Source organism: Neopelma chrysocephalum, unplaced genomic scaffold (assembly GCF_003984885.1).
Source record: "Neopelma chrysocephalum unplaced genomic scaffold, ASM398488v2 Primary Assembly neopelma1_96687, whole genome shotgun sequence".
In the NCBI taxonomy this organism is placed as follows: Eukaryota; Metazoa; Chordata; class Aves; order Passeriformes; family Pipridae; genus Neopelma; species Neopelma chrysocephalum.
This window is the reverse complement of record NW_020925332.1, coordinates 324,185-348,964: the sequence shown is the minus strand read 5'-3', so window position 1 is coordinate 348,964 and position 24,780 is coordinate 324,185. Positions and strand designations below refer to the sequence as shown.

The 24,780-nt window shown below is 39.6% G+C and overlaps 1 protein-coding gene across 6 annotated transcripts in view; it reads left to right on the top strand.

Moving 5' to 3' along the window:
* Positions 1–24,780, top strand: part of AOPEP (aminopeptidase O (putative)) — a 147,326-nt gene that overhangs the window by 51,311 nt on the left and 71,235 nt on the right. For 4 of the 6 annotated variants that reach the window (XM_027709104.1, XM_027709102.1, XM_027709105.1 and 1 more), the window contains exons 8-13: positions 3,809–3,911; positions 4,030–4,137; positions 8,365–8,408; positions 11,630–11,690; positions 20,832–20,894; positions 21,530–21,613. In XM_027709104.1, the coding sequence (XP_027564905.1) occupies positions 3,809–3,911; positions 4,030–4,137; positions 8,365–8,408; positions 11,630–11,690; positions 20,832–20,894; positions 21,530–21,613 (463 nt within the window). The remainder of the gene's footprint in view (positions 1–3,808; positions 3,912–4,029; positions 4,138–8,364; positions 8,409–11,629; positions 11,691–20,831; positions 20,895–21,529; positions 21,614–24,780) is intronic. The other 2 variants (XM_027709107.1, XM_027709106.1) reach the window with 2 other exon arrangements.

Sequence of the window (24,780 nt, the reverse complement as noted above, 5' to 3'; positions counted from 1 at the left end):
GCAGTTTACAAGAGCCACTGTTCAGGGGGCAAAAAAGCCATTTCCTGAACAAAGTTCCCTGTTGGAAGCCGTGACAGATTCATTTTCTGTGGCTGGAGACAAGCACATGCAGTAGCATGGTATCCAACTGCCAAGCTGAGTGAAGCTTTAAGACACAAGGAAAAGGCATAATGGACTATATAATTCTTTAGAAATTACTGATAATGATATTGAAAATAGATTCTGGTCTTTGGGTACCAGATGCTGAGCTCAAGGCTGCTTTTTGGGTAGCTAGAGACATTCTTGCTTGATTAATAATCTGGGCAGGTCTGACTGGTGTCTTGGGAAGTTGCCACAGCCTTTGATCTGGAGTGTCTGCCTGACTCTGGATCCACTGAGTCTCCACTGCTCCTTCCACCAAGAAAAACAACTTTACTCATCCTGGTTCAAGTTAGGCCAACACTGACCAGATCATGGAAATATGGACAGATTTCAAGAGGTTACAGAGCCCATTTTCCTGCCCTGGAATACAGGCCATACACACAGACCATCCCAAGTGGGTTTTTACTGACATGTTCTTAGAAAGCTCCCACAGAAAAGTTCTCATAAGAGAGCCAAGCTGTCTCAGTGTCTCAATAAGACAGCTAAACTTGGTGTGAACAGTTAAAAATTCCTGCCTGAAGCACAGCTGAAATATTGTTTATTTCAAACTATGTAATTTCTTCCTTTCTTTCACCAAGTGGGAGAACAAATTGATACCCATCTTCTATGTAATCAGCTTTTAACTGTTTTTAAAAGACCGTTACCATTTCATTCATTTAAGGTCTTCCCTTCTTTTTGTGCTTGCCCAGTAGGACCTAAAAGCCTTTTGGGCACTAGAGACTGTTCACCAACATAGAAATTCTTCTCCTTGGCCTCTTGTGATCTGAAATATCACCAACTTTGTGACTGTGGCCTTTCATTGATCTGGTTTACTTTGTGTTTATTGATGGATTGTGTTATCCTGTGTGTAAGCAGAGTAAATGAATTTACCCATTTGTAAGTGTGCAATTTGATGATAGGTGTAAATACCACAGCAAGGTTTATCACTGGCTGTCACAGAGCTGCTGCCAGCACAACCACTGCTTGACAGGTGCTGGGGTTTTGATTTGTTTTATACAATTTGTTTTTTAATATTGGCTCTTGTGATACTTGAGGCTTTTCTGCATGTGTGTTTTCCATTTTCAGCAGTGTGGAATCACATTTGTTGTCTTTTGTGTTAATTGTGTAGCTGTTATTTTTAATAAAATGTTATGTCGTGTAAATTTTTAAAATAATTTTTCTAAGGGTCAAAATCCTTTGTAGGTTGAAACTCAGGAACAATTGATTTCTTTTGAAACTGGAACTTAAGCTTTCTATTGACTTCCACAGTTAGTAGACTTAAGTCTCTGAAGAAGAATCCTGCTTACCTTTTGCACAGTGGTATTCTCAGTGCTAACACAAAAGAGTGGGAAATAATTTCTCATTTGAAAAAATATACCTCTAATAAACACTTGAGGAGAGGCCCATGATGCCAGCTTGTGATTCTGTCCATCTCTTCTTCTTTAATGTCTCTAATTTCTTGTATTTAAGGACTTTTTATCGGTTTCAGTCACATATAAATACTATCTACTGTTGTTGTAGTGTGGACTTGAATAGGTTCTCTCTTTGCATGTTTACTTGGGGTTTTTTTCTTTTCTTTATCCTTCTGAAAGGATGTCCTTGTGCTTTCCAAAACTGGTATGTAAGGGAGAAAATTTCAGTCCTTGCCCTGAAGGGACAGGACTGAAGCCGAGCTGGGTTTTGAGCCTGTGCTGAACCTTGGGCTGGTTCAAACTTGTTAAAAGTTTGTTAAAAGGATATTAAAAGTAAATGATACCTGTTTGTTACTTCTTACCAGTCATGTCAGGGAAAAAAAAAAATCAGCCAACCCACTCTTACCAAGCATAAGCTTATTCTTAATTGCCTTTTTGTTCCCTGTTGGACAATCATATGATTTTCTGTGCTTTTTCCTGACAGCTGGAAAAATCTGCCCAAAACTCGTCAGCTGATCCCATCAGCTTTTGATCCAGCAAGTGAATGCTTGTTCAGACCAGGTGAAAGCCACTCACCCAACTGATTACCAGCCTCGGGTTTCTTCTTATTGTGGAATTTGGTATTATGTTGTAGTAGCATGTCATGAGCTACCTGTGAAAAAAGGAGGTCAGAAAGAAGTCGGTGACTGTCTTTTCAACAGGCAGCAACTCTGAAAGGCAGCACCAGCAAATCTTGGTGTTGAAGGAGGAGTTTATGGCACTGCAGTGCTCAAACGGAATAAAACTTTCCAACAGGATCATGTATCTTCTCACACATCTTGAAGCGAATCTGGAGGGATAAAAACACCTGTGAAATGTGTCTTGGCACTCGTTCTGCTGGCAAGCACGAGCACCAGCACTCTCATCCAGCCTCTCGTGTTAGGAGAGGAAAGAAAACTAGAGAAGTCCCATTCTGTTCTGTGGAATTAAGCTGGTGCTGACATTTGTCTCATGTCCTGGCCTTTATGACTGAACTTCAACTTGTGGTTATTCATTAAGGGTAGCCAGTGTTGATATCTGACTCTGAATTAGGTTCTGAGTTCTCCTTGTGTCGAGTCCGTTTCTGTCCTGAAGCAATGCTGTGTTACTGCTCTGTAGGTGTTTAAAGAGTCTTGTTCTGTCTGGTAGGAAAGCACTCTGGACAAAACTCTGATCAAAAACTGTTACACAGATATAAAAAAGGAAGAATGTTTTCCTCAAAGGAGACATAGGTATAAAAGAATTTGATCACAGGGATGAGCTCCTGTAAAGTGCAGGACTGATGAGGTTTGAAGAATCCTGCACTGCTGTGGCCTGTATTTCCCCTGTTCTGTAGAAATAAAGGGAAAGATGTTTGGTTTCCAAGACCATTTCAAAATCCACATTTAGAACTGGAGAGGTTGTTTCAGTCACAGGGTTAAGCTCTTAAAACAGACATCTGTTCTTAGACTACTGTTAGCTGGGATATTTTCCGAGTGGAAGAAAAAAGCCAGAGAGCTCTTCAGTACTATGCCTGCAAAGGCACTTCTTACAAATTAAGAAAAAATCTTTGCATGGCTTTCCTTTAGTTTCACTCTATGCTCTTAAGAGCCCAGAGTCCTCCACACTTTACTGCTGCAGATTTGTGGCACACCAGCTGCTGTATTAACGTTTTAAAATCAGGCTGTAAAGAATTAGGTTTGTTCTTGGCATTATTGTCTGTAAACCCCGAACCTGTGTGTGAAAGGCTTCCTCTTTTAAAACTTCAGCTGCTTTTCTTCCAACCCCAAATGGCAAAATGAAAAACAGAACACTTTCTTCATCAGTGTATTGCATGCAGGTGAAAGAGGTTATTCTTGCAAGTATAGTCACATAAGCTATTAGGCCACTGGTCAGGGATATAAAGAGAAGTCTCAAGTTGAACATAATGACTTCACCATTGTCTCCTTCCTCTTCCCTCCCCCTTAAAATGTCTTGGTTGTTTGTTTGTTTCTCTTTGTTCATAACTTGTCTGCACTGGAGGATGACGTGGAACCTGATGTCATGCTGGCTGTGAAAAGAGTACATACACCACCCTAGTGATGGGTTTAATTTAGTAGGAAATTCATTTGTTTAACTAAGTCAAATTATATATTCAGGGTGAAGGAGAAGCCTGAACTGATCACAGGTGTCTGCAGTTACTGTGCCATTTATGATGCTTTCAGCTATTAGAACGAGTGATGTGTGAGTTACTTCTTTACTTACTTATCCAAAACTTAATTAGTGCGTTTCTATTTTAGGCCCAACAAGGGGAGCACAGGAGAATTGAGTGAGTCTGGAGCATCTGTTGTCAAGTATGGTCTTAAAGCAGAAAAAATCTTCATGCAGGTTCACTATTTGAAGGTGAGTGTTGTCAGTTGATTGTTATTGAAGTTGCTTTATGAATGTGATAAAGATTTCTGTCTTCTGGGCATCAGCAAATTCATGGTTTCCTCTTTGTTTCTGCCTCAATGTCTTGCAGGGTTATTTCCTGTTGAGGTCTCTGGCCAGGACAGCAGGAGAGGCCTCGTTCCTTCTGTCTTTGCGGAAGTTTGTCCGTAGGTTCCACGGGCTGCTCGTCCTTTCCCAGGTAACTGTGCCTGGGGTTGGGCTTCACCTTCTGAAAAAATAATGACTCAGACTTTTGGATTGACTGTCTAAACCTGCACTTCTGGTTGTGGTGTGCAGAGAGGGGCAATTGTCATTTGGCAATATGGGTGAAATTACTGCCTGCTAGAGGGCAGAACGTTTTTTTTCCACAGTTATACATAAATCAGACACCTTGTTGGTATCTGATAATGTAAACAATGGGTGATTTGTTTTAACTTGCTACATTGAAAGGTTCATAGATACTTACATCAAAGATAGGGTCATTTTACCATACTGGAATTGTCTCCCATAATCTTTTGGCTAATGGGTTTTACCTGTGATCAGTCAGACTTTCACCTGATTATCCTCTGTTCCTGAAAGAGAAAAAATCATATTTCTGACTTTTCTTCCTCCCTGCATGCTGCTTCATTCAATGCTTGTCATGTCAGTGTCCTTCTCATGAGGACAAACCCAAATGGGTAGAAATTTACCTCCCTCTAGGTCTTTCTGGAAAAGTCCCGTAACTGTTGGCCGTGGTTTTGTTTTGATTTAGGAAATTACGTAGCTCTGTGAACCCAGAGTTCTAGGAATCCTGTCATTGGTGATGAATCCAGCTGGTTCCACAGCACTGCAAGTAATGCTGTGAAAACAACCATTCATGGGGGTGTCTGTGAACCAGGACTCTGAACTCATGGTTAAAAACAGTCCTGGAGCAAAACCTAGGACACAACAAATATTTAGCATTGCTGGAAGAGCAGTGTGATGAGAGGCAAAGGGAGAGAAAGGGTGTCATGGTTTGAAATACCAAAATCCAATTCCTGATTCCTAGCCCCCCTCCCACATCTCAACCCCAAGGGCAATGAGTGAATTTCTGAAACCAGTTTCTTTGCTGGTCTGTCTGTTCTGGAGTTATGTTTCAATTCTTTGGGGATGTTGTGGACGGTGATAAATGTCTCCTTGCAACACAGAGCAAAGGCCTCTGGTTTTGCAGGGCTGGAGTCCAGCACTTGCTGTTTCTTCCAGCCACTGGGATTCTTTACTTGCTGTTCTGAATCTCACTCCTGTGGGGAGAGATGTGTGCCCATGTATCTTACAAACAGCTCACAGACCTGGGGATTCTTTCACATGTCAGGTCACCCAAGAGTCAGGCAGCAGCTTTGCCCTGTGAGGAATATTTGGGATGTTGGGGACTTCACTGTTACACAGGTGGAAAAATTTTGAAAATTACAGAAATCATGAAACTGCTAACAACAAAGGCAGCCCAGTGTTTTAATCTGGTGGTGAGGAAAGTGCTCGTATGTTGATGACAAAAAGTTAACTTGTTACTCCTGGTTGATGTGAGATGAGTCATCAGTAGATTGTCTGAATGCTGCAAAATGTCTCAGCAAATTATACTACTAGTCTTAAAGATTGTGTTTATATTAGTTTCTGGTGTAGGTAGATAATGAATCACAGCAAGAATTGCAAATGCAGAAGCAATAAAATCAAGTTAGTACGAAGTTTCTGGTTCAAGTTTCTTCTTGAACAAACATGCTGTCAGTGTTTAAATGAATAAAAGACTTAAAATAAATAGAGGTGAAAATGGTGAGTTTAAATATCATAGTGCTGTGTTTTCACCTTGTCCGAAGTAGTGGTAAAAGTTTCCAGCTTCAGGAATTCTGGGCACAAGAAAAAGTAAAACCAGTGAAAAATTGCCCATGTTATGAATACCAGTCTTGTTTTCAGTTGTGTTTGTAGTAATTTTCCTAGATGGGAGCTGCAGGTGCAAGGAAATTACTTCAGATGTGAAACCTTAATCAGTTTGCCTTTTCCCTTGGCTTTGCTTGCACGCTCAATAAGATTTTAATAGTAATTTATTTTAATTGAGTTAGCAATAGGTGAGTAAAGCAGGTCTGGAATCTTTGAGAAGGCATTTTAAAAAACTTCCAGTTTTCTTTCTGTGAGAGAATCCACTTACTGATTGCTTTGAATGAACTTTTAAAATAATGAGTGGAGTGTTATTTGCTGTAACTAAAAAAGGAAGAAGTGAGAGTTGCTGATACTCCTAACACAGTTGAAGCTGTTGTTTGTATTGAAATAGGAATATCTTGGGAATTGAATTGTTTGCAGACTTTAATTTTCATGTAGTTCTGTCTGTTATAATAGGCAACAAATCCTAATTTTGACTGAAGTCAGTGGCTCCATCCCTGGGGCTTAAACTTTTGAGCTGTCTGGCCAAGGATTGCTGCCTGATAATTGAACATATAGGTGGGGAGTCAAACTGGCTCTTGGTAGGAATTATCATCTTTGGAGCTGCATTCTGGGCTCCTCACCAAAACCCCAACAGAAGGATATAAAAATGTTGTTGGTTTTGTTAAATAAAAGCCAGGAAGATGAACGGGGAGAGAATTCCAAATAAACAGGGACCTACAAATGGTGCTCATTATTTATTTTTTCCACGCAGAGGGGATAAATTAACACTTACCATTTAGTTATGTAATGTACAAACTGCATATTTGATAGGGGTGGTTTAACTTTGAGTGGGTAATTTCTGCAAGAAATTGGGTGTAAGTGAAATCTGAGTTTGTTGCCACGTGAAATGTCCATTTAGATGTATCACTTTTAGTCATGAAATCTCCATTGCTCTTATGCACCTCATTTATATTTCAGTCAGAGAATTTAAACTGAAGTGTCTGTTGGTTGTAGAGCATTTGAAATATCTAGATTTGAGGTTTTCATATGAAGATACAATTTGTCTTTTAATATTGAGTGTTCTTTATTTGATATCAACGTTTGTACAGCCATTAGCAGGGCAAAGAAAATTTCTCCTTGATCTCAAATTCAGAGTCTTCTCCAGGTTTGATCTGCCCAGCAGCAGCACAGAGTTGTAGTTGTGAGTGAAATTGTTGGCTTCAGTCGGGGCTACAGTGGGAGCAGACAAGAGTCATTAGGGAATTCAATTATAAGAGACCAGCAAATCCTCAGTGAACGTGTGTGAACTCATTTTTCTAAGGCTTTTTCAGTTTGGCCAAATGTCAATAGAATTACAGAAACTGCAGAATAACCTTTTCTTTATATAGGGAAAAGTTGTTTTCTAGCCTCTGGGTCTCCAGCCAGGGAAGAAGAGCAGGAGCAGTGAGATGATTTAATCATATCAGTATAAGCCAGTTTGTACATATTGCAGCACTGGGAGGGCACATGACTTCTAATTCATATTTTCTTTCTGCCTTCACTGAACTACTTGCAACAAAGACAAAGAACAGGCTATAATTTGTTTTATGGTCTGATCCAGAATTTATTTATGATTACCCTGGTCATCCACAAGTGTAAGGTCACTGGGACATGGCATCAAAGCTTGAAACCCCCTGCATTTCCCTCTGGGTTTTCTCCTGCTAAACTAGTTTGTCTAAGGAGGAAGAAAAAAATACCATGAGGATAAAATTGCAATCCAGATGGTTAAAGTTTGGCAAAATCATAAGCAATTGAAAAGTCAGGCCTATAATGAGATGTGTCATGCAGACTTGATAATAGGCAAATGTTGAAAGCCATGCTAGTATGAGTAAGTGGTAATTTGTTTTCCTGCTCTGCTTTGGAGCATCAAAATAGGAGCAGTTAAAATAAGACAGAATAGATTAATCCTAATTTTAAGAAAGTGTGTAGAATGATGGTTACTACATTGTTCTTATTAGATATTTGGAAAAATGAAGACAACTTTAATCACAAAGATGTTTAATTTCATAGTACAATATACAGAATATAAACCCATTTCCAATACCAGAGCTATCTTTAAGTATACTATGTATACTAAGTATACAATCAGAAATCAGCCCCCACTCATACACTGCAGTGAGGAACATTGAAGAACATGTAAACACCCTTAATTTTGGTGTTTCCCAACCTTTGAGTGTGTGAATCTGCAGCATTTAACAGTTTTAAATGTAGTTTGTGTGTGTGTGTGCATATTGTAGGTAAAAGTGGGAATGTGGGGTTGTGTTAAAACAGTCATCAGGCTTTTCAAGTCCATTTTCTTTCAGTGTTGACACTTTTTGCGTGAGTGGGTTGGGAAACTGCCAAACATAATGTATGTTGTATAAATAACTGAGCAATATATCACCATATCAGATATATAAATTTATTTCTTATCATTCTTTTATTTGTAGTCTCTAAAAAAACTTTGCTCACCAGCAATGCAGACACAGGGTTACATGTTCACAAGCAAACTAACTGTGGTGCTTTGTTCCTTTTCCAGGATTTCCTTTGCATGCTGTTAGAAGACATCCCTAAACAAAAAAAGTAAGAACTGGGCTAGAAAAGCCAAAAAAAAAACCCCAAAAAAGTAAAAATCAGATTTAAATACCAGCTGTTGTAGCCAGAAATAGTGGGATTTCACTTAGTATTGTTCTGTTTGCTTTTTTCAAGTGTGTGATTCCCTTCAGAATCCTCCTGTGTGTGACTGTGGCTGGTTGGATGTGACTCAGATTGTCTTTAGCAGCACTTTGAGTCCATCCCTGCTTATCTGTTGGTTTGTTCTGTGCTGCTGTGCTACAAATACAGATTCTTTTGTAGTGGAGCTTTACATATCATACTTTTCAAAAATAACGTGTTTACTTGAAAAATGTAACTTTGAAGACCAGTATTCCAAGAGTGTTGATAGCTCTGGGTGAGTGGTTTGGAAAAAAAAAAAAAAGGAGAGAGGAAATTCATAGAAGTCAAATGTACTGAGTTTTTTTAGTGAAACACTTCTGTTCCTAATGGTTGAGGGACAGAGAAGCTAATTATCATTGAGAAAATGTGTTTTGTGACACTCTGAATTTAGTTAGGGTGGTGTTACATTTTCCAGTGATGTGCTGTAGGATGGTACTTCGTTTATATAATTGAATATAGTTTCCTGCTGAAATATAAGCAGGAATATTATATGGTATATATACAAAAGTAGATTTTTTAATGGTATGGTTATACATTAATTTGTTTAAAAAACCTCATTTTCCTTCCTTTTCTCTTGTGTTTCTCTGAAGTCCAAACCCAGTGCAAAATGTTATTTGTGTAAGCATCCAATTTTCTGCCTGTACACATGCCAGTGTATTTTAACTTTCAGTGAGACTAATGCAAAAGAAGTGTGGCTCCATTTGTGATGCATCACACTCCAGAATGTATGAACAGAATTCAGATCTGTGGTAATTCATTTTACAGTCATATATGTAGCATATCTGAACCTATCATTTACCAGAATTACCTTGGATGCAGATTTCAACAGCAATGCAAGAATAATAGAATATCTGGATATACAGAAGGCCTTTATTTCTTATCTGCTGCAAGGATGTTTTTTCATTCTTAAATGCATTCTGTTTCTACTACAGAGATACTCACCTGAGGTAAAAGAAAAGGGAGGAAAGAAAAAATGAAATATTTTTAGAGATCATCTATTGATCAGTTCTTTTTTACACAAAGTTTGTTGTGGGAATGAAGTGCATTTCAATACTAGAGCAACAAAATTCTTTGTAGCACACAAAACCTTCCAGACTTGTGCAGTTCTACCAGGCAAATTTTAAAAGTTTAAACTAAATGCTTCAAATTTGACAAATATTAAGCACTCTAAGATACTGAAGTTTGTAATGGAGGCTGGTCTTAATCATTAAAAAAAAAAAAAAGAAGAAAAGAGAAATGTGTAGTAGATAATCAATAGGGAAATTAGTGTAGTTAGCAGCAGAACTTGGCTTATGGGAGATGTTTGTAATGAGAACAGGATGAATACTGGCAGAAAACGGTCATGCAAGAGTGTGGAAATTTTCTGTAATTATTACACTGAAGTAATGTAACAGGAACTTTCTACTGTTGGATGCAGAGACCACATCTGAAAGATTCTCACCTTTCAGTACTTAATTCCTGTAGTTTTTATTTAAAGGAGATTTTAAAGTACATTCCCAGTGATGAGTAGTTCCAAATACAGATGTAGTTTTTTAAGGGGCAGTCACTGATTTTTTGCTGCCTTCTGTGTTCAGAGGAGGAGATTTTTATGCCTGGTTAATAGGGCTCCTTCCCTTCCTGCTCTGATTCAATTATCCTGGCATGCTGGCTGCAGGAATCCATCCTGGGAGGAGGATCCTTCTGGTTCTGGGCTGCAGCTGAGTGCTGACACCAGACGGGCTGAGCCTTCTGGGCCTTTATGATGTCTTATCTTGCCTTTAAGGCAGATTATTTGTCTGTGTGAAGGGCTGCTGGTGAGGAGGACAAGCAGAGATTCATCATTACCCTTCTGTGTTTAGAAAGACTTTTAAAATATTCCATGCTGGAGTCTCACGTTACCTTGGCCCTTCTGCAGAACAGCTGCAGTGCCTCCCACCTGTAACTGAGGCATTTGACTTGCTCCTGGGTGATTTGAGACTTCACTACGTTGAAAAAAACAAACAAGCCAAACCAGACACCAACCAAACCCCTCCTGTGTGTCTGTATAATACAGTGCACTACGTTTTTTAAAACTCCTGGTTCTCCCAAGGCTCACACCCGCAACATGTGCTGCACCTTCATCCTCTGCACACCTGCCCAGCCCCGTGAGCTGTGCCCAGGCTCAGTATTTACCCCTGGAACAGAGGCTGAGCTTCACTACCTCAGATAAATCTTTAAATCTCTAAAGAGTTGCTGCTTGTGCAGCTACTTTGTGACTGCAAATATTTTTTGAGCAGGTCAGGTCTGATCTTTGGAGTTTTCTGCTCGTAGTTTTTATTTTATTTCATTCAATAAAATAAATGAGTCTACTAATAAGCTATGGTTTTAATAATATGTGATAGACAAAGGAAGGCTTGTGGTACAGCTCTACTATTTGTACTGTTAATAACCCAGGCTCACCAACCACATTCCTTGGATGTCTTCATAATTGTCAATTAAGTACTAAAATAATGCTTCAATTTCAAACTACTCAGCTATATATTTCAGTTGGATATGGCAGACTTTTCTATCCTCCTTTACATATTAAAAAAGTTTCACACTTTCATGGTTTCTTAGATACTTGGTAACTTTGAGATTTAATATCCATCAGTCCCTCTTAAAACCCCAAGGTTTGAAGAAGTTTGAATTTAATTTAGTGTTTTATCTTTACATTTAGGCTGCTTCTTTAATAAACTACTGGTTTTGAATGTTTCAGTATAAATGTACCTGCCTGAGACTTTTTTCCTGTAAAGAAACCAAAAGGCCACTGAGGGAGAAGCAGAGGACCTTCATGCTTCATACTTCACGTGTTTCATAAATGTGGTTTTACCACCCAACACCTTCTCTGTCAATCCTCCTGAGCACTGAATTTATCATTTGAGTTTTGAGCACAGAACATCTGATCTGCCTGATTTGCTCATGTGACCCGTGCTGGTATTATTCATTAAAAAACCAAGGATGTAGTACCACTGCAGTGCAACAAATACTTGGAATTAGGGAGTTTGCTTAGCTTTTAAAGGGTTATTTTTTTATATGGAAAAAAATGGTATTTCTATGTGTATCCTCTAATTTATTTTTTTTTCCCCCCCAAGATCCGGGTTAACTGTTGAAAGTATCTTCCAGAACTGGCTTGACACTTCTGGAATACCAAAGGTAAATATAAAATACCAGTTCACAGTCCCTTCTGGAGTCTTGCTCTTCTCATTACATTATGTTATTTAAATCATTACCTGAATTTATAACAGCTATGATTTTAAATAAACAGATTTGATGATGACTGCTTTCCAAACCTTTATGTGGGTTTAGCTTTTATCATTTGTGGGTTTTTGCTTCTACCATTGTCTCAACAAACCTGCCAAAGGGCAAATCTTACAGAACTTATCCTGCTGATTAATCCTGTAGTCACATGGAAGTGTGTTTACAGAATAGTGATGGAATCTACTAAATGTAAGGAACTTTGTGCACAGTTGTCAGAATATGAATTCCTTGAAAGCATTACTGACCGTAGTAACTAAATGTTAAATTATTTGTACTTGATATTTTGTGAATATTGTGACTTGCTGAGGAATCTGCTGCAAGGGTAACATCTATTATTGGTGTTTCAGCATTGAGACTTAGCATTGTTTTCTGCTTTTAATGCTGAAAGCTTTTAATATTCATATTTTAGTGCACAGGCTTGCTGTGCAGGGTTTCTCACAAACAAAAAATAAGGAATATAAGAGATGAGAAGCAAGTATTTCTGGAATACAAGCTTTCATGAGGATTTTTTCCTGGGGATGCGTATGGTGGTGTTAAATAAGGGGAAGTATATTGCATGGTTGAAAATACCTTTTATCAAACCAAGCAACCTTGGTCTTGTACTTGTGTCTCAGCAGTGACTTATTGGGGATTACAGCAGCTTTTCATCATGTGCAAGTAGTGATGACTTAATGCCACTGGCTTTAGACAATACCTTAAGCTGGCAAGGAGTAGAAACAAAACAGCATTTAGAGCTGGAAAACACCTGTGAATCACTTAAGTTCACTTTATACCTGCTTCTGATGATTTGTTTTCCTAAGCACAGTTTCTAAGAACATTTCAGTCTCTGCAATGTTTAATTAGAGTTTAAGGCTAAAGGCCTTATGCTTCTTTGGGAAGATTTTCTCAGTTCTGCAGAAACTTGTCTTTGTCTTATATTGCCCAGTTAATATTACCTGAATTTCTTATTCTACCTTAGATGGTTAACCTTTTTAAAATATGCTTAAAATCTTTCCCCCTTTTTGAACTCTGTTGTAGACTGTTTAGTTGACAAGTGGATCAATAAACATTATGCAACTCATAAACTTCTAAATGTATTTCTTAAACTCATTCCAGTTTCAGCACTTTTTCTTTTGCCTCTGAAATGGCATTGTATCATAATATGTTATTTTTTTCTGGTAGATTTCCTATATTGATTGTTTCTTACCTGTATTTCAGTTGGTACCTTGTGTTGTGAAAGTGATCTTCTCTAGATTCATTCTTAAGTTTAAAAAAAAAAAACAAAAGGGAAAAGAAAAGAGAAAGAGTAGTGGGCCTGCTTCTTCATGATTTTTAGTTGATACTTACCACTTGTTTATTTTTTTTATCTGAACATGGAGATTTTTGTGTGTGTTTTTAATACCAGCACAGAGAATATAACTGATTCAACTGATGGTTGAATTCTGTTTGAGAAATAATCTGAAGAAAGCGTAACTGCTACCTTAACATACATATTTGTTCTTATACATGGAAACCATACTTTGATGAATAAGCACTTCCACTCAAGAAAATGGTTTGTTTGGGTTTTGTTTGTTTGTTTGTTTGTTTTTTCTATTAGCAAGTTTGCAGATTGGAAGATTAAAAGATCTTTCTTAAGTCGTTAAAAATGTAAGTGAGCACAGGTCAACAGTATCAATTGTTTAAGTGATAACAAGCACAATAAGAAAGAAGTTTTTGAATGTGACTTATTAGTGCTGTGTTTTTTCTACTGACAACATTGCATCCCATTTTCTTAGAATAAAGATTTTGGGGGAATATAAAAGTGTAATCAATGTGTGTAGTACTGTAGCATGCCTAAATGTTAGATGAATCATGAAGATAAACAAGACAGACAAACTCAGTCTCTGTGTTGTTGACCCTGAAAAAGATAAAGACTATCCACCTGAAAGTTTTCTAGATAGACCACAGGATACAGAGAATTTTGTTTGCAACAAACTGTCAAAAAAGGTGTAAGGTTTGTTATTATTTAAATAGATCTGTATTTATCTAAAGAAGGTTATTGGCATAAAATGGCCTTGTAATTTATTTAGCCATTCCTGTAAATTGCAGTTAAGATACTGCTAAACGAGACACAGCAGTGGTGTATTTTTTTCTATTGAATAGTTCAAAAGTTCATGAAAATGGCTTATATAAAAAGACACATCATTAAATGTTAGTAAGGACACAAATTTGTTACAGAGCTCCTGAAGTTCAGGTGTGGTTTAAAGGCTTGTTATCATTTTGGAGGGTTTGATTGAAGTTTCTTCTGCATTGTCTGTGATTGCTGATTTAGGAGAAAACCACAGACATTTGAGATGCGAATAGTGTTGTTACAAAGTGTTGTGTGATTACATTCTAAAATCGGGTAACATGCTGCCCCAGGTTAGAAACTCAGGGGGCACCGGGTAACTTGGTGTCCAGGTTGAATGTGACTTTTAAAAGTTAGATTTGAAAGTATCGGCTGTAACATTTTAGTGCCTGTGTTGTTCTGAATTCTAAAAGTGAAGCTTAAAACAGAGTTTTAGGAGACTTAATTTAGGAGTCTCAATTCATGAAGTGAATAATTAAGAAAAAAAATGCTTTTTTGATTCTCAGCTGGGGCCATGAGTCTACATTAAGGATGAGGAGGATACTTTACTCGGTTTAGTTTTATGACCTGCTAAAACATTGGCTTGCCTCTTCAGTTAAAAGCCAGATTTTCACAGAAGTGATTCTGTTTTTCTTCAGACTGCCTTTCAGTATCATGTATGTTCAGCTCAGAGGTAAAATACTTGTAGTGGTAGAGTAAATCTGCACAAGTAATAACTTGGTCGAGAAGCTGAAGTGCGTTTGAAACTAATATTCAATTTCTGCAGTAAGTGTGGGCTGGATGCCTCGTGTTTGTTCATTAGGATCTCTTTTAAGTTTAATAAATCTCAGTCATTTTCATTCCCTTTTCCTATTAATTGCATTGCTGAGCACAAAAGCTGTGTTATGTGCAGAATGGCCGAGCTTCTCTGTGCTAGGAAGGAGTTATGTTTGGTATCTAAGAACAATAACAGTTTCCTGCCTGGCTGATCAATGCTGGACTGAGTCCACATTCCCAAGCTCCCACTCTCCCACCTACATGTGCAGGGGGTGAAAACATAGCAAAGGGAGGGAGGACAGGCCCTCTTTTTCACAGAAATGTTGAAGGTAGACTTGCTTAATAAGGACACAGCTGGGCTTGCATAGCAATAAACATTGATTTTAATTTGTTGCTTGTAAAAACATCTGAAGAAAAGCACAGAAGTTAGCAACCAATTAATTTTTAGCCTGCTCATTGTTTTCTTTACTCAGTGGAAACAAACCATTAAGGTTTAAAATATTTTTCATGCTACCTTTCAAGAAAACAGCTTTTCTGTATTAATTAGGAAAGAGTGGGCTTTGATATGTCTGAAATCTGTCCAGTTTGGGGCTCCTTATAAGTAGTTTTGTTGCATCAGAACGAGGTTATGAAATAATGAAAAGTCAAATGCTACTCTAGGAAATAATATTTGAGATCTTTTAAGTGCAGGAGGATAAAGAGTTGGGCCTGAAGCTGAGGTAGAAATTTTATGTGACAGGAACAAGTTGCCACCCACCATTCCCAGTGGTCTAGGGTTTTTAAAAGAACACTCTAAATTTTAGTTCCTTGAAAACTTCCCTGATTTCTAGGCTTTTAGAAAGACATGTTTGTGACTGGAAGGAGTGAATATGTGGGGAAGATGTATTTCACACGTGTAGAAACACATACTATGCATGCATACTATGATGTCCATGCATCCCTCTGTAGTGCTGACCCAAAAAGTGTGACCTGCTGATTCATTACGGAGTGCAGGGCCAACCTAAAATCTGAGGTTTTATGTCCATACGAGATTGTATTAAAAAGAGTTATATCTTGCTACTTTTAGAGAAAGATGTTGTAATTTTTACTCTGGACTGTGTTGAAGTTCAGAGCACATGGCAGTAGTTCTCAAGCAGAAAGGTCTAAATATAAACCAGCAAACTACTTTTCCAGTTGCTCCAGAGGCAACTGTATAGTAGTGAGAGGACCCAGTGAAATTAGAAGAGGAAGAAACCAAAGAGACCATTTTAGCATACTCTAAAAATATTATCATAACGTAGATAATATTTTATCATAATATAGATAATATAATGCTGTGTGATACATAAATCATATATCGTACGCTATATATCATATATATGCTACATACAATTATTTAGTAATAAGCACATTATTTAGAGATCCTGTGGTATTGTTGTTAGAGATGCTTTCTTTATTAGGTTACGAATCTGATCTTGCAACTAAATAGGTGGTTCTGGGGATTCAGTGATTCATCTTTCCATAGTACCTTTCTTCACAAAGCAGGGTTGCTAATGTGGATATGAGGGATATATTTGGATTACCAATTTGAAAAACATTTCTGCCATAGTCTGTGAAAGTCCTGTTGCAGTGCACTGAAGGTACATCCTTGATGTGGCACCAGTGCCATGGGCTGGGAACCGTGGTGGGGTTGGATCAGGGGTTGGACTTGATGATCTCAGAGGTCTTTTCCAACCCAGCTGATTTTATGATTCTATTGTTTCAGTAGGGTTTTGTCTCTTGGAGGTAGACTTATTTTAAGGAAGAGGCAGTTTGACTTGAACAGAATTTCTCTGTAGGGATGTTGTGTTGAAAAATATCAGATCAGCGTGCTGACCTGAAAAGAATGTGTTTACACCACCACAGCGACTCTTGGAGGAGTTAGAACATTTAGAACATGACCATCTTTCTTAGAAAATGAATAATGTCAGAAAAACTTGATTTTCCATTTCAGTGAGTAAAGCTGTACACATGAAAACTGCACAAAATCAGTTGGAGAACTCGCTGTTCTTAGAGGAGAACATTCTGGGCTGGATTTCTTTTTCAGTAATTTTTATTTGCTGCAGATTTACTGTTTCTTGCAATGTGGATGCACCAACCATCTTGTGATTTTCAGATGTAGCCCACTACCTGCTTAGTTTCTCTGCCACATTCTGGCAACAGTAGTGTTTTAAAATCCTTACAATTGTTTTCTCAGTCAAATGCTTCAAGCCATACTTGATCATCTAGTGAGCTACTGGATAAAATACTTTTCTGTATTTTCATTTTCTGAACTTTTTTTACAAAAGATTGGAAGCCAAGTTTTTCCTGCTGAAACAATTTTCAGGTCATACAGACTGTTCTGAGGGCACATGATATTCTCAGTCTCCAAGTAAGCTAATTTTCTAACTATTGTTCTTTTTTTCCCAGTAAATCATCTGTGTGGTAGGAAAACAGTTGTACATCCTACATTTTATCATAGTTCCTTTAAATTATCCATTTCTGGTATTGCAGAGATGATGGCATCAAGCTTAGGAAGCAAGCTGTATCATTCTAGTGTGGTAGGATGAAACTAGGAGGGAGTCCATTTTTTGTTTTCTGTTAAATGGGATGATGTAAAAAGGTACAAAATTGCAATTTGTAGACTGGTGAAGTTAGCTACATTGTCCAGGAGAAAATGACTTTTCTGTGCTCTTGCTGGTGTCCATGTAGATCTGAGTATATAAATGTCAGGGTGTATATGTGGTGTGAATTTTGGTAATTGAGAGGAACATAATATCTCTAGAAATGAGAGGTTGGAAAATGACTGCATTAGTTATTGATTTCCTCTGCTTTGCAGGAGCTCTTCTGAAATTCATTTACAGTAAATATTATTATTCCACGTTTTCATCTTTTTCTTTTTGCTTTCCAGTGTCTGAGGAATGTTGGAAAGCCTAAAATGGTATTGATTCAGTGTTCACCTTAGGTAAAACCACCTTCTTGGTTTATCAATACTGGCTGTCTTTGCATAAGAGCAGCACAGAGGAACTGAAGTTATAGACAACATATGCAAAGTGCATGATTATAATTTTTCACTTAGTTATGAAATATCTCCATTAGCCATCACAGCCAGAGCAATTTAAAACCAGTTTCTGTTTCGATGTAAAATGAAACAGTTGTCTGTTGCACAAATATCCTATTGTTTTCTAGGCTATGCACAACTCTGCAAGTTCCTTTTACGTTTGGGATCTGGTCTGGCTTGAAGAGGAACTGGTATAAATCATTACCTAAGTTATTTATATTAGGCCTGCCTTCACCCAACTGGTAGAAAGTGCTTCTTTCTCCCCCCATTTTTCAAAATTCAGTTATGTTTAATCCTGATGAAAGACTGAAGGATCCCGGCGTGCTCTGGCAGGTATAAAGGCTTGTTGGCAATTTTAACTGTTCCACAGGACAGCTCCATTAGTAGTCTCTGAAACAAAGTCTTCCCAAGTGAAAAAGGACACAGAGGATGGACTAATCTCTTAATTTCTATTGTGATTTAAGTATGACAGTCAGCATCATGTGGAGAGCAAACAGGACTGTTGACAGAGGGTAATGCAGTCATTCTCACTTTAGACTGGGTGTGCCATCACTCTTATCTGGTGTAAGTAAGCTTTTGAAGTACAGAGGAATACAGTAGGAGACAAAACGTTCTTAAAAAATCTTTTTCCCCCTACCTCCCTTACCCTCATTCTCTTTTTTTATTCCAGCTCCCTTCTCCTTTTCCTCTTCACCTGCTCTCTCTTCCGTGCTCTCTCTTCCAATCCCAGCAAAATTTCCTAGTCTGGTTATGAGCTAAATCTCATTGAAGCCCCAATAAGTGAACAGTTGGCTGCACAGCCAGCGTGGTGTGACTGCCCCTTGTCAGGCCCACCCTGTTCCTGTCCCTGCCCTCTCTCCTCTGCAGGGTCTGCACTGGCACGTTGGCTCTTCCTTGTGCTGCAGGGCTCTCATCTCAGTAGGTGAGTGTCCCAGGGAGGATGCCCACAGCAGCTCCAGGGAACCCCAGGTGTCGGCTCCACAGGGTGTATCACCAATATAAAAAGTCAGGAACAATTCCCCTTGAGTTTCCTTCACCGCTCTGCAGCTATTAACAAGAAAACGGGAGCTGCCTCTGGGTTTTAACACACAGGATGTTTGTGTGTTCATGGATTTTCATCCCAAATCAGCCTCAGGGTCTGCAGGTCTGAAAATCAGTGTCTCTGGTAACTTCTTTTTCCCCTAGTTTTCTCCAAACATTTGACAGGAAAGAAAGTGTAATTTTTAAAAGGATTTAAAGTATAAATGTTTCATTGTTTCTATGGTCCAGTGTTTCCCATAACTACTTCTGTGGGAATATTCAATCTAATTTGTTAACTGATCCAAGGAAATACTGTTTAGGTAGTTGCATTCATTTGTGTTTGCAATTAACATAATTTTTTGGTCGTGATTTTGTTCATTCTCTTTGAACTATGCTCTGTTCTTCTTTCTTCGTTCAAATGCACTCGGTTCAAGAGTCAAGTTAGAGGAGCCTTCAGAATTATCATAGTAAAAAATTTGTCATGGCTTTACAAAATAAAAATGTGTTACTCAGTTTCAAGTAGACCTTGTGAGTATGAAATAAAAAACTATAGTAAGATTTTCTACTGTGATATCTCTGTTAAAAAGTTCTTCTTTGTTTAATGGTTCATAGTGAAGTTGCTTCTATTTAAAGCATCGAGTTTGATCTTGGCTTTGATCTAAAGCTTTTGATCTTGAAAGAAGGATGTTGTGGCAGTAAAACAAAAAGGGTAGAAAAGATTTTTCTTTTTTTTTTCCAAGTGGTAAAGGATACTTTCAAGACTTAGTATGCACTTATTTGACTTACCTTTACTTAAATCTGTTTGCAAAGTCCATCTAATTCTATATTTTTGAGGGTTTGCTCAAATGCATGCTTTAATGAACCCTATTCTTATACAAGAGCACAGATTTTTCTTCTGAAGCTTTCAGGGAATTGCCAAATATAGTACAAGAGTATAAAAAAAAATTAAAATACTGAAAATACCTTACTAGCATCATTTTAACTGTACCAAGTATGATACAGTCTATCTTTTATTGCCTTTTGTTTTTTAAATATAAACACAAAGTACTTTATAAAATCCTAACTTGAGAATTTATAGTATTCAGATTTTGCATGGCTGACATGGCTTGGGTCTCTCCCATCGTGGTGGAGTTAGAATATCCTCCTCAGAGGCTGCAGACACACCTGTTGAAGTCCCAAATTTAATCACATCCTCACAGCATCTTGTCGAGTAAATAAAGCATTTAGCCGAGGCCTGGGTAATGGACTTTGTTTTTGCTACAACATGACTAAAAAGCTGCTTTGCATCTTGATTTAAGATGCGTTTCAGACCCTCCAAGGTAGTTTGATAGTTGGGTTTGGGAGGTGCAAGCAAGTACCGAGGCCAGTCTTGGATCGGTTAATGGTGATTCTTGCTCTCCTGGACCAGCCCCGTTCGGCCAGTCCTCCGTCCCACAGACCTGGGACAGCGGCTGTTGATGGGAGGGTTCACAGGAAAGTGCCTTTCACAGTGAGGGTCTCGAAGAGAGTGGGTATCTCTAATAACCGGGCTGCAAACCCGGGACGAGCGTGTCTGCCGAGCTGGGGAAGGGCCGGGCCGGCCACGGAGGGAGCGCGGGGCGAAGGCACCGCCCGGGCCGGGCCGGGCTCCGAACCTGAGGGGGCTCCGGGCCGGGCCCCGAACCTGAGGGGGCTCCGGGACGGGCCCCGAACCTGAGGGGGACCCGGGCCGGGCTCCGAACCTGAGGGGGCTCCGGGCCGGGCCGGACCCCGAACCTGAGGGGGAACCGGGCCGGGCTCCGAACGTGAGGGGAATTCGGGCCGGGCCCCGAACCTGAGGGGTCTCCGTGCCGGGCCCATCGCAGCCGAGCGGTGCCGCGGCCGGGCCGCCCCGAGCCCCGGCCCTGACGTGTGTGAGGGAGGCTCCTCCTCCCCGCGGGGCTCCGGGACCCCGCCGAGGTGTTTCATTTCCTACCAGGGCTGCGCTTGTGCCGCTGCCCGGGCGGGAGCGGGGATGGCCCGGGATGGCCCCTCACGGCCCCGGGCGGGGGCTGTGCCGGCGGGCGGGCCGGGCTGTGGGCGGACCGGGCCGCGGGGACCCGAGCCCGCCTCACCCTGCGCTTTCTCCCCCGTGCAGCCCCTGCTGGAGGAGGTCGAGACGTGGAAGGAGTGTCGGCTCGTCCAGCAAGTGCGCGGCGAGGTGAGGAGGGGACCTTTCGCGGCTGTTCCATTGCACCTCTCGCTTCTTTGCCCCCGCAGATCCGCTCCGGGAGTTTTCCACCTGATACACACCGCCCCCAGCCCGCCGCGCTTTCGCTTTAAAAAATAATTGCTTTCGTGTTAAGCATAAAAATATTCGTAGGGGCAAAAAAAAACCCCAAGTGTCGTTACTTTATGAGATAATAACGACCCCACCAGCCAGATCTGACGTTGGTAGTCTGGGACAACGCTCGAGTGAGTGGCTGGAGATAAATCTCTTACTTGAACTAGGCGGTGTACGGGATAAGGCACAGAGATTTTGCCCAGGATTTTTGCACGCTGCAGTGATAACTTTCCGTTTGGCAACCTGGCCTGGCATCAAACACGTTCTTTATGCAAAAAACCTTAAACTGAGAGCTCTGAGATGAAGAACAGCACCTCACGCTTTGTCCGTGCACAAGTAACTAAACAGATTACCTAAAACCACGTCAGCCTGTGTGGGAAAAGTGTTCTTCCCTGTCCAGCGAAGCAATTAAAAAAATTGTCTTGAGGCTCTTATAGCTTTTTACCAATGCTGAGTAGCTGCGCTCAGGTTGTGTCTTCTTCCTAAAAAAGCACCATGGTTTTGAACTCCAGGTCACAAAATGGATTCAGACAAACCAGAGGGTCAGGAAAAGCAGCAAAAAGAAAAGAAAGCAGGATGAAGTAATTTTCCAGAAGGTAAGTGATCACGATACCTGTTTGGGTAATGGGACAAAGGGCAGCAGATCCAAAATGCTTTCTGATTACGCCTCCCTAAGCTCTGTAGCGATGTTATTTACCGTCTTTGACAAGGTGATAGTAAAAAAGGGTGTTACAGATAAAGTTTCACAGTCACTATGTAGTTACAATGGCAAGAATTTAACAATCTTTTCAGACTGTTAGTGTAGGAGACAAAATTTTCCTATAATTATATTTCACTGGACCATTCTGAGGAAGAAAGAGAAGGGTGCTTTCATCAGAGAAATATAGCACTTGAGAGCTTTTAACAGGACCTGCACCACTATTTTTGGATACTGGTAGCCGAGAAACAGTTTTCATGGTGGATATTCGGACAATGATAGATGTGATGTGTATGTTGAAACATATATTCAGACTATGCTGTTGACTTCATTCAGAGTGCGAGTTTGAAAGTCATCTGTTTGCAATATAGATTTCAGTTAATGATGATGTGTATAGAAGGTTATTTTAAAAATTACTACAGAAGATTCTTAAACCTGAATGCAACTAAATTTGAACTATTTTCAACCAGCGATTTTGATTAAGCTACTATGAGAGACTTGTTCTTAAATTGCGATGTAGAGAGGTAAGTAATTAGCTGATGTTTTAACTAAATAGCTGTTTTCTGTCCTCTGAGGGAAAAAATTGAATAAAAAGTAGATAAAGATGCACTTCCAAATGCATTATGAGAACTATACGGTTTTTGCTTGTTTTGGTTTTGCAACAAATTTATGATTATTTTTTAAAACTCTTGTTACCTCTGAAGGATTAAAATAGCAGTGTGTTGGTTTGCTGTTTCGACAGTGCTTCTAGAATGCATGATGAATCATTGCTGTTTCTGTAGCCAAATTCTTGCTGATAGCATGGCTGCCAACTCCTGGGATGTGTTGCCTTAGTACGGGCATTGCAACTCTATGACAAATGTCCTCAAAGTGCCTTGTGTAGGAGTGATTTACCAGCTCCATGGTTAGCTAAAAACCACCAAAAAGCATCCTTTTATTCACTACTTGCATTTTGCAACTGGAAAACATAATTTAGGAAGGATGTTCTGCGTTGTTGTACTTTGGAATGATGTGATTTAAACAGAGATAGCATAAACTGTTTCACCGGGTAATTCCATTTTTGTTTATGTTTCTGTATGTGAATGTGTGTTTGCATGTATGTGTAGCATTTTATTTACTGTCATTTTATGTTAAGAGGAATAAGACTTTTTTTAGGCTAAAAATTGTATCATCTTGGGAATTTGTGAGCAAAATGCATTGATAGTATAAATAACCCTAGTACAAACCACAGTGTACATACATTTTGAAGTAATTTTTAAATGGTACAAAGTAGATCCCGTGTTACTCCTGAACAGTAGGTTTAGAAGTGCCCTATGCTGTTACACCAATCCTAATCTCTTATTATAGGAGAAAGCTTCCTTAGTACTTCCTTAGTACTGATAAAATTCTATTTCTGTTGGGGGAGTTGTTCTCCTGGTGCTCTGTTTGTGAGAGAGAACTTCAGCATGTAGGCTTGCCGTGTTAGAAATGCAAAACCTGAGGTGTAAACCTGAGATATACTCATTGTTTTTCAAACAGTGATTCTAGAGCAAGGTCTGTGAATTTAAATTGCAGGTGAGCATAACTGTTGTCTTCTAATATCCATAAGTATTAAATATCCCGGGGATCCAGTGCAGCTTCCCAGCGCTGCATCGGCCGGGTACTCAACTGCATGGGAAGGAAGAGGTGTAACAATAACCTCACATTTGGGACTAAACCACTGACTGGTCACTGAGGTGGGAATTCTTTAAGTTGCATAGAAGTTTGGCCACTGCAATGGTGATTTTCCAATACAGTTTCAGATGAGAGAACAGAAGAGAAGAAGGGCGAGGGACCTCCTGGAAGTACTTCATTGTGTTGTTTAGTTTCAGAGTTGGTTGCAGCTGGGTTTTCAGTGAGGGCTTACCAGTCAGTGCCATTTCCAGTCAGTGCCATTTCCAGTCAGTGCCATTTCCAGTCAGTGCCATTTCCAGTCAGTGCCATTTCCAGTCAGTGCCATTCCCAGTCAGTGCCATTCCCAGTCAGTGCCATTCCCAGTCAGTGCCATTCCCAGTCAGTGCCATTCCCAGTCAGTGTGGATGGTGCTAACCTCTGTTCCACCAGGATTCTGGGTTTTTAGCTGTGTCCGTATTAGTTTTTAGCAGGAATGGTGTTATACAGCAGTTAAAGTATCTTTCAAGATAAAAAAAAAAACAAGAAAGAGAAAAGCATGTAATGGAAAAGTGAGGCACCCTTCCAGCAAGTAGAGAGGTAGGAATAAAAGCATGGAGTGAAAAGAGGGAGCTGAGAAAGTGAGCAATAATAAACAGAGAAGTCAGAGAGTTGGTACCAGCTCATCTTGCAACTGTGATTAATATAAGGATACTGATCTGCTACATCTAGAAAACTGAGTTTGGCTTTAATCTTGTTTATCCTTTCCAAGCACAAACTTCTTAAATGTAGCTTCTAAACTTGCATGTGCCCGTGCTGTCCGATTTTCCTCTGTCATCTCTTTCCTTTGTGATGGGAAGTCCTATTTCTAATACAATATGGGTGACACTACTATACTGAGACACCACCAAATCAAAGCAACTGCTGTATCCAAGTACAAAATCTAGGACAGAGAGGTGACTCTGTATGTAAAAAGTGAAACAGAGTTGTGAAGGAAAGGTTACTGACAACTGCCGGGGAATTGCTTCTTGAAACAGTTGCCTTCTAAACAGTTAAGTTTGTAGGAGCTGACTGTGCTTGCACTTAGGTTTATTTAAAGAACATGTGAAGGTACCATGTGGTGGATAAGAACTACCTGACCAGGAGTGTGAGCTGTGCTCCAGGGGTGTATGAGCCGCTGGGGAAGGCTGTGTAGAAAGTTGTGCTGGTTTCTGGTGTGCTGAGTTCTCATACTTTTGCTTTTCTTCCATATTTGGGAGGGCGGTTGGGGTTTTTTGGATGGGGATTTCTTTTGTTGTAGCTTTTTCTCATTGCTAACATTTTTACTGCTCTGTCTCTGCAGTTTCTTATATTTTCTTAACAACTTTTGTCCCAGTCTTTTTTGCCTGCTTATTTTTCACCCCTCTTTACTTTCTCTGTTTTCTTTGGACTCCTTTG